Source organism: Hemiscyllium ocellatum, chromosome 47 (assembly GCF_020745735.1).
Source record: "Hemiscyllium ocellatum isolate sHemOce1 chromosome 47, sHemOce1.pat.X.cur, whole genome shotgun sequence".
Classification (NCBI taxonomy): Eukaryota; Metazoa; Chordata; class Chondrichthyes; order Orectolobiformes; family Hemiscylliidae; genus Hemiscyllium; species Hemiscyllium ocellatum.
The window spans coordinates 8099972-8114802 of NC_083447.1; the positions used below are offsets into that span (position 1 = coordinate 8099972).

The 14831-nt window shown below is 45.4% G+C and overlaps 1 protein-coding gene across 2 annotated transcripts in view; it reads right to left on the reverse strand.

The window, feature by feature from the left end:
* eml2 (EMAP like 2) overlaps positions 1 to 14831 on the reverse strand; it is a 67781-nt gene that overhangs the window by 11354 nt on the left and 41596 nt on the right. For both annotated transcript variants that reach the window (XM_060856164.1, XM_060856165.1), the window contains 5 exons: positions 11562 to 11629; positions 7771 to 7859; positions 6093 to 6190; positions 3826 to 3913; positions 347 to 439 (listed from right to left, as the gene is read on the reverse strand). In XM_060856164.1, the coding sequence (XP_060712147.1) occupies positions 347 to 439; positions 3826 to 3913; positions 6093 to 6190; positions 7771 to 7859; positions 11562 to 11629 (436 nt within the window). The remainder of the gene's footprint in view (positions 1 to 346; positions 440 to 3825; positions 3914 to 6092; positions 6191 to 7770; positions 7860 to 11561; positions 11630 to 14831) is intronic.

Here is a 14831-nt window from a genome sequence, read left to right on the forward strand (position 1 = left end):
AATGGTGACGGCACAGTGGTTAGCGCTGCTGCCTCACAGCGCCAGAGACCCGGGTTCAATTCCTGCCTCCGGCGACTGTGCGGAGTTTGCACATTCTCCCAGTGTCTGCGTGGGTTTCCTCCCACAATCCAAAAATGTGCAGGTTAGGTGAATCGGCCATGCTAAATTGCCCCTAGTGTTAGGTGAAAGGGTAAATGTAGGGGAATGGGTCTGGGTGGGTGACGGGTCGGTGTGGACTTGTTGGGCCGAAGGGCCCGTTTCCACACTATAAAAGTAATTTAATCTAAAATATCTCTGTACTGACATATAGGACTTGGATAAGGAGAGGAGCCAATTTAATACTCACCAAAGACCTGGAAGGACAGTACACAGGAAGAAGTTGCCCACTCCAAGTCCCGCACCACATCCATGCTGGTCACCTGTTTACAGTTCGGAGTCCCTAGGGGAGGGAAGGAAGGGTTAGAGACGTCACTTGGAGACACAAGCCTTAGAGAAAAGGAAGCAACGGAATCACAAAAATCAGAACACGGGCTACAGCAGAAAGGTTTTAACTTTTTCCTGAGAGGGATCTAAGAATTAGCGCTGAAAATGTGTTGCTGGAAAAGCGCAGCAGGTCAGGCAGCATCCAAGGAACAGGAGATTCGACGTTTTGGGCATAAGCCCTTCTTCAGGAATGGGCTGAAGAAGGACTTATGCCCAAAAGGTCGACTCTCCTGTTCCTTGGATGCTGCCTGACCTGCTGCGCTTTTCCAACAACACATTTTCAGCTCAGATCTGCAGACCTCACTTTCTCCTCGAGGATCTAAGAATTAGCCAAGTATTACAAGTGAGTCGGAAGTCGGATGAGACTTTTTCGCTAAACTCCATCAAAAAGGGATATGGAGTTAGGTGACAAAAATCAGCCAGGGTTGCTTTTGACCGGTGAGACAGGACTGAGGGGACAAACGGGATTCTACTCAGAATATACAAACTAGTACACTCACTCCTCACCATCCACAAGTTCACTGCCCTCCCCATTCACTAGTCTAACCTGACCATGTTGGCCTTCACTGTCGATAGGAGAGTTACAGTGTACCAGTATTCACGGTTGGTAGTTGTGTTGCCATAGTCTTACCAGACCATTAGAGAGTAGCGACAGGTGGCGATTTAACCCGAGGACCACCAGAGCTCAGATGAGGGAAGGAGTTGAGAAGCAGAGTCCTTCAATGGGAATCTAAAACCGGTGATGGGAATTGAACCCATGCTGTTGGCATCTTCCTACTCAGGAAACTGAGAACCCAGCCAACGGAGCTAAACAGATTCCCACATTCGGTGGCATCCGTGGAAGATCTAAAGCTCCTCCGTTCCACGGAAAACAAGGATTTGGTGTAAGAGGGAGTTTTGTGTCAGTGTTTACCCAATCTCCAAACAGATAGCTACAGACTAAATACAGTTCGGAAACACAAATTGCTGGAGAAACTCAGCAGGTCTGGCTACAGAAAGCAAAATCAAATGTTTCTGGTCCAATAACTCTTCATGGCGCTTGACATTTTAACAAAAGTTTCTGATGAAGGGTCACTGCACAGGAATCATTTATTCTGCTTTCTCTGCCCCCAGACTGGCAGAGTTTCTCCAGCAATTTCAGTTTTCCAACATCCACAGTTCTTTGTATTTTATTTTAAACTATGGTTCTAAAAAACTGTTTATTGTTTTATTATAAAAATCAAGATCAAAGAGTTACAAATGTTAATGCTAAAATTTGAAAAAAGTAGGCCATTCAGCCCATTGTGACTGCTCCACCTCAATTTCACTTTCTGGTCTAATCCAAAATCCTGTGTCCCCCCCCTTAGTAGCCGAGATTCTCTCCCCGCCTTGGGGGATGTTTAGTGACCTGGTTTCTACCATTCAGTCATGAGTTTGGCATGTTTACCTTAATTTCTTGTCCCAACTCCTATACTCAAATGGCTACCATGTTGATGTTTTAGAGAGGACATTGGTGAGGCCTCTTCTGGAACATTGGGTCCAGTTCTGGTCACCCTGTTATAGGAAGGATATTAAGCTGAAGAGGGTTTCACAAGAGATTTACCAGGACGTTGCTGGGAATGGAGGGCTTGAGTTATAAAGAAAGACTGGGTCTTTTTACACTGGCGCGTAGGAGGTTGAGGAGTGACCTTAAAAGTTTAAAATCATAAGGGGTATGGACAGAGTTAATGATGGTTATCTTTTCCCTAGAATGGTGGGGGGGGAACTTCAAGACATGTGGGCATATCAAGGAGAGAGGAGGGGGTGCTCCGGTTTCCTCCTACAGTCCAAAGATGTGTGGGTCAGGTGAATTGACCATGCTAAATTGCCCGTAGTGTTAGGCAAGAGGTAGGGGTATGGGTGGGTTGCGCTTCGGCGGGTCGGTGTGGACTTGTTGGGCCGAAGGGCCTGTTTCCACGCTGTAAGTAATCTAAAAGACATGAGGGGCAATTTTTTTCTTCATTAACAGAGGGTGGTTTGCGTGTAGAGTGAACCTCCTGAGGAAGTGGTAGATGTGGGTACAACTACAACGTTTAAATGCCACTTGGAGAAGTACATGCAGAGGAAAGGTTTGGAGGGAAATGGGCCGGGAGCAGGCAGGTGGGACTAGTTTAGCTCGGGATTACGTTTGGAATGGACTGATTGGACCAAAGGGTCTGTTTCCGTACTGTATGAGTCGTTAGAACTTTCTTACCCAAGGTATTTCTCAATTTGTCTGAAATGGAAGCCCCCTCATTTGTAAACGGTTTCCCTTGGTTCTAACCTCTCCCAAAAAAGGGAACAGCCTACCAGCATCTACTCGGTCAAGTTTCCCTCAGGATTTTACATGTTTCATTTGGATCACATCTTATTCCCCTCCATTCCAGTGGGTTACAGGCTCAGACACAATCTGTCCAACCTCCCCACACAAATAATTCCCCCTTCCTCAGGGACCCATCAACTGAACCTTCTTAGAACGGTTTCTAAAGCAATTTATGTCCTTTTTATTAATAATAAGAGACCAAAATTGTACACACTACTCTAGATATGGTCTCACCAATGTGCAGTTCAACGGTGTCGAGGAGTGTGGTGCTGGAAAAGCGCAGCAGGTCAGGCAGCATCCAAGCAGCAGGAGGTCGATGTTTCAGGCATAAGCCCTTCTTCAGGAATGAGGTGATGGCCCAAGGAGGCTGGGAGATAAATGGAGGGAGGGTTGTGGTGGTGGTTGTGGTGTTGGAGGGAAGCTAGCTGAGGAGGTGATAGGTCAGAGAGGAGGGTGGAACAGAGGTGGGAAGGAAGGTAGATAGGTAGGACAATTCAAAAGTGTGGTGCCCAGTTGGCAGGTTGGATCTGGGATAAGGGTAAGGGGAGGGGAGGGGAGGGGAGATGAGGAAACTGATGAAGTCCACATTGATCCCATGTGGTTGGAGGGTCCCAAGGTGGAAGAGGAGGCGTTCTTCCTCCAGGTGTTGGGTGGCTAGAGTTTGGTGGTGGAGGTGGCCCAGGGTTTGCATGTCCTTGCCGGAGTGGGAGGGGGAGTTAGTTTTTGGCCACAGGGCAGTGGGTGTCCCGAAGATGTTCTCTGAAACGTTCCACAAGCTGGCGTCCTGTCTCCCCAGTGTAGAGGAGACCACATTGAGAGCAACCACAATCGGACACACTAACAGTGGCAAAACATCCCCGCTCTACAGTTTATCCCCCTCACAAAAAACAGCATGCTAGGAAACACTCACGCACTCAACATAGTTACCATCTGAATAAGAGACCAGACATTTGTGAAAACTTTCCCCAGGTTTAAGTAGCATCTATAGAATTTGACAACAATGTTAGAGACTCTGTACTCACAGAAGAGGACCTCATAGTCTCCAGAGTTTGTGACTATGTAGCGACTGTCAGTCGACCAGTCCAGATGTGTTAGAAAACTGGAGTGTCCCTATACCAGAATAAAAATAAATTCTTTGGTCAGGAATCAAGTAAAGATAGATTTCCAGAGCCCTCCTCTGGAAAGAGAGCAGCAAAAATATGGTAATAAAACAGGGAATGCTGGGAAATTACACAACTGCTGACAGACCTACTGACAGAGACACAGAGAGAGAGAGAGAGAGAGAGAGAGAGAGAGAGAGAGAGAGAGAGAGAGAGAGAGAGAGAGATACAGAGAGAGACAGAGAGAGACAGAGAGAGACAGAGAGAGAGAACGAGGAAGGAGTTAACATCTTCAGAATTCAGAACACTTATGGCTGTTCTGAAGAACTGGATTCTGGATATTAGTGGGATTAGAATAGATAGTTGTTTGACGACTGGTGTGGATATGATGGGCCAAAGGGCTTCATGACAGTAGCTTTAAAAAGAACTCGAGAGAGGGTGCTGGAAAAGCACAGCAGGTCAGGCAGCATCCAAGGAGGAGAATCGACTGTTTGAGCAGGTAATGATGAAGGGCTCCAGCCTGAAACATCGATTCTCCTGCTCAGCGGATGCTGCCTGACCTGCTGTGCTTTTCCAGCACCACACTCAACTCTGAACACTAGCATCTGCAGTTCTCACTTTCTCCCCATTAAAAAAAAACTGACATTTTTCCAGCCCTTTCTGACCAAGAGAAGAGTCCTGTTTCTCTCTCCACAATTGAAGAGTTTCTCCAGTATTTTGTTTTGGGTCCAGATTTCCAGCATCAACAGAATTTTGCATTGAGTGAAAATGAAGTTCTGCCCCTCAAACAGCCACCCTTAGTTGCTGGAGATAAACCTTGACAAGTAAGCTAGCAATACAGAGAGAAACCACATCAATATGTTCAGGCTACCCCAGACCAGGGACACAGAACACATTTGAGATTGGGAGAAAGGGTTCAGGCTTATAACCGTCACAGACAATCCAACGAATACAAAAACACACCAACGTGCAGGAGCGAGGAGGAAGACGTGCCCACTCACTTGCGAGGGATTTTAATTAACGGAAGTAGAAAACATAGAAAAATACAGCGCAGTACAGGCCCTTCGGCCCTCGATGTTGCGCCAATCCAAGCCCACCTAACCTACACTAGCCCACTTTCCTCCATATGCCTATCCACTGCCCGTTCAAATGCCCATAAAGAGGGAGAGTCCACCACTGCTACTGGCAGGGCATTCCATGAACTCACGACCCGCTGAGTAAAGAATCTACCCCTAAAATCTGTCCTATACCTACCTCCCCTTAATTTAAAGCTATGCCCCCTCGTAATATCTGACTCCATACGTGGAAAAAGTTCATGGTCAACCCTATCTAAACCCCTAATCATCTTGTACACCTCTATCAAATCTCCCCTAAACCTTCTTTTCTCCAATGAAAACAGCCCCAAGTGCCTCAGCCATTCCTCATACGATCTTCCTACCATACCAGGCAACATCCTGGTAAACCTCCTCTGCACACGTTCCAGTGCCTCCACATCCTTCCTATAGTATGGCGACCAAAACTGCACACAATACTCCAGATGTGGCCGCACCAGAGTCTTATACAACTGCAACATGACCTCAGGACTCCGAACTCAATTCCTCTACCAATAAAAGCCAGTACACCATATGCCTTCTTCACAGCACTATTTACCTGGGTGGCAACTTTCAGAGATCTGTGTACATGGACACCAAGATCCCTCTGCTCATCCACACTACCAAGTATCCGACCATTAGCCCAGTACTCCATCTTCTTGTTACTCTTCCCAAAGTGAATCGCTTCACACTTAGTGACATTGAACTCCATTTGCCACCTTTCTGCCCAGCTCTGCAGCTTATCTATATCCTGCTGTAACCTGCCAACCTATCTATATCCCACTGTAACCTGTATTTGATGTTTTAATGCCAGAGGCGAACTATCCAGCCCAGAGATGGGACTGGAACTCAAAACACCTGGCTCAGAAATGGTGACTCTATGGCAGTACCAGAAGGGCTGCTGCAGCTGTACTATAAGCCAAATGGCTCTCCTCTTAGTCCTAATGTCCTCAAAACTGGTCACACATGTTGTTTGCAGAATATTAAGGGGGGGGAAAAGCTGCAGTTTGTTTAGATGCATTGCCAGATGGTCACTGCAGTTTGATCAGGCATTGACCAGCCCCAGGGTAGAGGGCGGGGGGGAACCATTTTACTTACGGAACATCTTCCCACTCGATTGTACTTCCTGCCATTTTCGGCCACTGTGTAGATGTAAACATAGTTGTCGTGCGATCCAATGGCCAGGTAATTGCCATCTGTGGGCAAAGAAAGCAAGATACACTTGGAATGTTGTGTACAGTTCTGGTCCCCATATTTCAGGAAGGATGTGGAAACGTTGGAAAAGGTGCTGAGATTTACCAGGATGCTGCCTGGTCTGGAGGGAAGGTCTATGAGGAAAGGCTGAGAGACTTGAACCTGTACCCATTGGCAAGAAGGATTTGATAGAGACATACAAAATGATCAGAGGATTAGATAGGGTGGACAGTGAGAGTCTTTTCCCTAGGATGATGTCAGTGTGTATGAGGGGGCACAACTACAAATTGAGGGGTGATAGATTTAAGATAGATGTCTGAGGCAGGTTCTTTACTCAGAGTGGTAAGGGTGTGGAATGCCCTACCTGCTAATGTAGTTCACTCAGCCACATTAGGGAGATTTAAACAATCCTTGGATAAGCACATGGATGATTTTGGGATAGTGTAGGGGGGACGAGCTGAGAATAGCTGACACAACAGCGAGGGCCGAAGGGCCTGTTCTGCGCTGGATTGTTCTATGTTCTATGATAAATGAAGATCTTCAGAGTCTGGATGAATGGCTTCAAGCTAGCCAGGGACACAAGGCCTTATCCCCCATCACAAATTGAAATTTTAGTTGGGGTGGCATGGTGGCCCAGTGGTTAGCACTGCTGCCTCACAGCACCAGACACCCAGTTCAATTCCAACCTTGGGTGACTGCCCATGTGGTGTTTGCACATTCTCCCAGTGTCTGCGAGGGTTTCCTCTGGGTGCCCCAGTTTCCTCCCACAACCCAAAGATGTGCAGGCGAGATGGATTGGCCATGCTAAATTGCCCCATAGTGTCCAGTGATAAGTCCATGAATAAGACACATTTGGAAGGATATGGATTAAGGACAGGCAGATGAGATTACAGAAGAACCTCAATTATCTGAACAACACAGGAGAGGAATATTTTGTTCGGATAATAGATTGCCAAATAACAGTTCAGCCAAGCATTGGGACCTTGCGATCTTGTCAGATTATCCAATTTTCGGATAATCGAGACTCCTCTGTATTTTAGTTTGGGAAGATGGTTACTGTGAACTGTTTGGGCTGAGGAGTCTGTTCTAGTGATGTATGAACATCAGCCACAATTCTATTGAGTTGGAGAATAAGCTCAAGGGGCCCACTGGCGTACCCCTATTAATATTTTCTAGGCAGTACTGAGGGAGTGCCTTACTGTCAGAGATACTCTCTAACATTAACGACAAACACAGTAGCACAAACTAAGCAGCCAAGGTCAGAAGAAACTACACTCAACAGGGTCAGAAGGACGCCATTCAACCCATTAGACTAAAAGCAAGCAACAACAAAAGAATTACTCTTGAAGTAAGTTCTGTAAATTCTCCTACTATCCTTTTCAAAATGGTAGACGTTTAAATGGCCAGCCAGACTGATCACATGATTTCAACCAAACTGGATCAGAAAGCACCATTCAATGGGAAGGTGTGAAAAAATAAAAATCTTCAAATCTAAAACTCGCTTAGTTAGAATTCTCTGGTTTACCCGGAGTGGACTGGTCAACTCCAGATTGATAAATGGTGCGCCCGAGCCCTCTCATACCTGGAGAATAGCTCATCACAGACAGCTTCTCATTCCCATCGGTGTGCACAGTAATGGGATCCTTTGTTTCAGCATCAATTACCATCCACCTGTAGGAGACAAGAGCCAGGGAGAGAGAGTCACTGTCGATGCTACCCACTTGGACGTAATTAAGCGCCCAAAAAGGAAAAAAGTTTCCATACAGGAGTGCGGTCAAACAAACTTTGACTGAAGCACACAAGGAGAAATAGGACGGGCAATTGAAAGGGTGGCCAAGAGGCGTTAGTGTTAGAAACAGATTTTAAAAAGGAGTTCCAGAGCTTGGTGCTCCATTAACTGAAAGCACGGCTGTCAATAGCAGAGCAATTAAAAATCAGGCTACTCACATGGTTGGAATTAGGAGAATCTGGATATTGAAGGGATTGGAAAACATGGATTTTATCCCTCTCCCCCAATTCAACTCCAGCTTTGCCAGACCAGGAACCAGTGTAGGTCAGTGCACAGAAAAAGGCAATGGGACCGAGAGCACGTGTGTGAGGGACAGCACAGTTTTAAGTCCTCTCTAGGGATTTCTTTGGGTTTGTGGGGTAGAGTCAAACTCCGATGTTTTTTTTTCTTGTATGGTACTGTACAGAACTGAACTGTGTTTGTGACTGCTTATACATAAAATATCTTAAATGTATTTTTGAAATAAAAAAAAATCTCTAGTGTGAACAGGGAAGTAGTAAAAAAGCAAAATATATAAAAAAGTGTAGAAACAAAAATCAGAAATTGCTGGAAAAGCACAGCAGGTCTGGCAACATCCAAACAGAGAAATCAGAGTTAACGTTTCAGATCGAGTTTTGAGATAGGGTCACCAGACCAGAAATATCAAGTCTTGTTCCTCCCCACGGATGCTGCGAAACGTGCTGAGCATTGCCAGCAACTTTGACTTTTGTTTCGGATTAACAGCAAAAGTAGCCTTGTGCATGATTCACTCCACAGAGAATTGTACCAACATTTGCCTCAGTGTTACAGCTTTGTGTTACAACTGGTGTAGATAGAACCTCCCTGAACAGCTATTCCCTTGAACCCAGGCTGAAAGTGTGAGTGTTGACAGGTCGTTCAAGCAGAGGAAGATCACATACAAACCAAACCCCACTGTGTTCAAGGGACAGAAATATTTCCATTGCTCATCAGCAAGTACTTGTGAATGCAATGCACCCACAGGCAGAGATAAGGACAAGGTGGCATATGGTTACTGTTAGATTGATACACCGTTTAAAAAAATACAACACTAATTAGGGATTGGTTAACTTCACAGATTAGTTTAGACAATGTACAGGTTACAAAGCAGTTACTGCATCAAAGTAACCAATTTGAGAGTGTGCGCAGCTTACAAACAAAGATAACAGGCAGACAGAGTTGCAACATCACACAGACACACACACGTTAAGTATACAGGTCATTCTGCTACAACGTGCGTTTTAGGAACAAATTCCCTATAACGCGATTGAGGACGCTGTTTCTAAAGCAGGAACTTTTAAAACAGGTGTTGGCTGTATTGAGATTACATCATTGACACTAACCACTGCTTCTATGTGTGATTTTTCTCTAATGTGGGTTTGCATAAGAATGCAGTCATCGTGTTACAGAAGAAAGTATTCACACAACTAGTAATCCAGCGGCCTGAATTAAGACAATAAGAGAGGCAGGCCATTCAGCCCATCAAACCTGTTTTGCCATTCAGGGAGATCAAAACCAATCTAATAACCTTTAGCTCTACTTTCCTGGCTTGCCCACCCCTACTTTTTAAAAAAATTGGTTTCTCTTAGCCTTGAGTATACTTGACATAGCCTAGTTTAAAAAAATCACGACACCAGGTTATAGTCCAACAGGTTTAATTGGAAGCACTAGCTTTCAGAGCGCTGCTCCTTCATCAGGTGGTAGTCAGACAAACACATGACCTAACCCATACAGCCTTCTGGGTTAAAGGAGTCTACAGATTCACTCCACAGACTACAGCATCGGGGGCGGGGGTGGGGGGAAAAAGAAGAGAGAGAGAGAGAGAGAGAGAGAGAGAGAGAGAGAGAGAGAGAGAGAGAGAGAGAGAGAGAGAGAGAGAGAGAGAGAGAGAGAGAGAGAGAGAGAGAGAGAGAGAGAACGAAGACCATCATCATTAAAAACACCCATTTGCAGTCTTTACTTGGTCTGGCCTAGAGGTGAGTCCAGATTTGCAGCAATGTGCTTTTTTTCTGAAATGGCTCCAGCTTAAAGCTGCTACACTCTGTCAGGTTACACAGCATGGTGGGTTTACACATGCCATGGACTTCAATGGTTCAATGTAGCAGCTCACCAACTTGCCCCCCGACAAGATTCATTAGGCTGCAAACGCTGGCTTAGCCAACATTCATATGAAAAGTAAAAGTGACAGATATGGCACTGGGGAAACTACAGGCTTGCTATGAAATAATAAATTAAAAACAAAATTGAGGAGTTTTAGAAATTTCACTTCAAACTGGTTATTTTTATCAGAATAAACTTTTCTTTTGCTTTCAGTTCCTTTCGCCTCCGTACCAGGCCATCGTGTTCTCGACTCTTCACAGCTAGACTGGCACAGGAGAGAGGAAAGGCTTTAAAGATACTATTGACACCGTCCCCGATCACAGCATTCATGACCAGGGAAAGAACACACTCCCAAAATCATTCAAACTGTTGACATGCCCAAAGCTGTACCTTATTTAGTCTCAGAATCTTAAATACTGGAGGTAGAGAAGGAAAGAATAAACATGGAGGCAATCCTGCTCTCCCAGTGAGGTGTCCTGCTCCAGGTACCCAGCTGAACAGCACATCCAGAATTGGCCTGTCGAAACAGGCGAAGTCTCACAGCACAACGTGACTCCAAGACAGAGGCATACAGCACAGAAATGGACCCTGCAGTCCCAACAGGCTGTGTCAACCATGTTCCCTAACAAAACTAGTCCCATCTACCCTGTATTAGGCCCATATCCCTCCAAGGAGAAAGTGAGGACTGCAGATGCTGGAGGTCAGAGTCAAGAAACGGGGGGGGCTGAAAAATCACAGCCGGTCAGGCAGCATCCAGGGAGCTCGAAATGTCAACTCTCCTGGTCCTTGAATGCTACCTGACCGACTGCGTTTTTCTAGCACCACACTCCTTGATGCATATCCCTCCAAGACCTTCCTATTCATGTACTCATCCAAAATGCCTTTTAAAAACATTGTAACTGTACCTGCATCCAACACTTCCCCAGGAAGTTGATTCCACATTTGAACCTTCGAGGAGAAACTGAGGACTGCAGATGCTGGAGATCAGAGCTGAAAACGTGTTGCTGGAAAAGCGCAGCAGGTCAGGCAGCATCCAAGGAGCAGGAGAATCGACGTTTCGGGCATGAGCCCTTCCTGAAGAAGGGCTCATGCCCGAAACGTCGAATTTCCTGTTCCTTGGATGCTGCCTGACCTGCTGCGCTTTTCCAGCAACACGTTTTCAGCTCCACATTTGAACCACCTGTGTAAAAAAGTTGTCCGTCATGTCAGTTATTAAACCTTTCTCCCCTCATCTTGGATAGATGCACCCTAGTTTTGAACTCCCCCCACCCTAGGGGAAGACTCTTGCCATTCACTTTACCTATGCCTTTTTCGCCTGTAAATTGAGGAACTTCAACAACTGACTGCGACCCAGCCCTGCCTCTCAGAAGCGCTAGTGTTATTGTGTTAGAACGGATATGAAAATTAAAGAGATGCTGCTAGATGTGCCTGCAGCACGATCAACGAGTAGCTGGCTTGTATTTAGCAATTACCTGGAGCATGCTTACCTGGCAGTTTGCATTCCCACTGCGATAACAGACCCACTGGGATGGAAACCAACTGACTGAGCTGCATCCTGGCAAGAAATAAAGGTGGGGGGGGGGGGATAAATACAAAAAATAAGTATAGTAAACCTCAAAATATAACTCATCCATTTCCTTCTGAAAATCAGATACAAGTAGAGTCTGTTATGGACCACACCAGACCCCTTCAAATATTTTAAAAAGGTGGTATCCTGGACCCTAACATTTTCTTATTTTATAAAGACAAATATAAAGGGTTGCGTTCCAGATGCAACTGGACTACTCCACATTAAGCAAGACACAGATTTATTCAAATGCTAGTTAAAACAAAAAAAAGGAGGAAGAACTTGAAATAATAGATACAGTAATTATTACTATTTAACTGTTCCAATATAGTACCATCCCATCAACACACCCCTTGGCAAAAAGGCAAATTCAGACACAGATTGTCTCACATGTAATTCATCAGAATAAAAGTATCAAGTGGAAACTCTGTAGCAGTAAGGGGGTATTTACTGCAGCTTCCAACTCTGCGGAGACTCCAGCAGCAACTGCTGCCTAATCTTCAAAGTTAACTAAAAGTCCTTGGTCTAAGACAGCTTGACCACACCCTTTCAGGCTGCTTCTATTGTTCCAACTTTAATAAGCCCTCAAGGCCCCACAAATTGTTTATCTTCTCACAGACCCCTCAAAACCTGTCCCCCAATCTCTCTAAAAGAAAACAGGACAGAAACACACCTCTTAAAGCCGCAGTATCATCACAGGATCAAGACAGCGCTTTGCAAAACGTTAAGCACGCGCATCTTTATGTTGCCAGTTTATCAAAAGTGAAGGCCACCATGAACATCCTGGGATTGAGTCTCTTGTCCTATTGCTTTCTGGCCAGTTTGTTATGTGCTACTTTGTGTGTGGAGGGATATCACAAGAATTAGCAGGAGTTGACCCCATGGTTCCTGGAGCCCGCTCAAATATTCAAAATGATATGACCAACACCTTAACTCAACCTTCCCGCCTCCTCCCTTAGCTTCCTGAAGGACCAAGAGCGGGTGTCTGAATCACTGCCTCAAGGAACAGAAACAAACCTGAGGTGGTGGAGGAGGAGAGGAGAACTCCAAAATATTCACAACCTTTTCAGGGACGTCATTTCTCCCCCTTTCGGTCCTAACTGACCAGTCCTTCATCTGGAGACTGCGGACCCCTGTTCTAAATTCCCCAGTGGGTGGGGAGAGCACTGTTCCTCAGTGTCTACCCTTCACTCAACCAAACCCCCTAGAGGTCAGCCATATTTACTCAGCCTCTCATGACAGGAGACCCCCCCCCACCTCACTGAAGTTGTCGTGAAATATATACAGTTACTGACAGTGACATCACAAGGACTATTCTCAGCATTTAAATAAAGCCATTAGACGTAGTGGCAGAAGTAGGCCATTTAGCCCATTCTGCTGTCCCATGACATCATGGCTGATCGGATTATCCTCAACTCCACGTTTCCACCCAACCCTTAAGCGAAATCAATCCTTAGCTGGACAGTACAATGGAGTTCTGAAGAAGGGATACTAGACCTGAAACATTAACTCTGCTTCCTCTCCAGAGGTTTCTAGACTGGTGGAGCTTTGCTGATTTTGTTTCCAAGTACAATCACTGACCCGATTGTGGAAATGGCAGGTCAAAAGGAAAAAGCAAGAAAAATAAAAAGGCAGAGCACAGAAACAAACTCTTCCATTCAACCAGCTCATGCCCACCATGACCCCAAACTAAACTAGCCCCACCTGCCCGCTCCTGGCCCATATGCCCCCCAAACCTTTCCTATTCACATACTGATCCAAATATCTTTTGAGCGTTGTGACTGTATTAGCATCCACCACTTCCGGTAGAAGTTTGACATGTGAACAGTGTAAAAAAAGTTGCCTCTTGTGTCCTTTCTTTGCTTACCTTAAAAATATGCCACCCCCCCCCCAGTTTTGAACTCCTCCCAGCCTAGGGAAGAGGTTTTGCCATTCTCCTTATCCTTGCCCTTCATGATTTTATCAACCTCTATAAAGGTCACCCCTCAGCCTCCTAATCCCCAGTGAAAAAAGTCCCAGTCTCTCCTTATTACTCAAACTGGTCAACCTTTTCTGAACCCTCTCCAGCTTAATAATATCCTTCCTATAACAGGGCAACCAGAAATGTACACAGTACTGCAGAAGAGGCCTCACCCACTGCACCCCCCAGGTCATCTCCTCTGCACAGAAGCTCTTCAGCCACGTTCTCAAACAGACTCGCTACCCTTTCCCCTCACCCATATCACCTTCCACTGTCCCTGTATAATCAAAGCGTTTTACAGACAACTGCACAGAATCATAACAGGCAATTTACAGACAGCAAGCTCCAACACTTAGAATGGTGACAATACCCAAGCACCTCCCTGCAATTTTTCAAAATAGTGATGGTAGTATCTTTTACATTCCCCAGGCCTCAGAGAGGCTAGATGTCTGCTTTCATGCCTGACAGCACATCAGATGCAGCAGCTTTCCCTCAGAATTATCACTGGAGCGTTTGCTAGATTAATTTAAACCAAAATGGACAATTAGAGTAGGCCGTGAACCGACAGCAGACTGAGACGAGAGCATTACCACTTGCTCACACCTTTTTCACTGGTGGGTACCTGGACTCCAGGTGCCTGGTTATTTCATTCCTTCATGCTAACATGTGAGGGAGGCATTGTCGGAAAGGGTAACATTTGTAACCGACCCCTAACTGAACTTGAACAGTGGCCTGCCGGGGTTATTTCAGATGGCAGATAAGAATCAAATCCCATTGCTGTGGGTTTGGAGATAAATGTAGGCTGGGCCCAGATAAGTACAGGCGACTTCCTATTCTCAAAAGAAAAAAAAGTGAACCAAATTAGTTTTTACAACAATTAATAGCATTACCCAGTCATTATGACAGAGACTACCTTTATAATTTCAGATTTAGTCCTCATCTCCCTCTAAAATGGTCAAACGATAGGGTTTGGGGCCTAGCTTTGCTGCTCCTCTCCCTTGTAAAATTGCTGTCTCTTGTACAGCTGTAAATGTTTATTGTAAACTGTTTTGTAATTTGTTTAATAAAATAATATAACCAGGAAAAAAAAAATTCCAGATTTACTAACTGAATTCACATTCAGATGTGGTGGGATTTGAACCAAAGGGGTTAGACTGGACCCTTCCAGGTTTACTGCAGCATCATCACCATCTACACCTTGGTCACCAGCTGCCTAGCACTGCACATCTG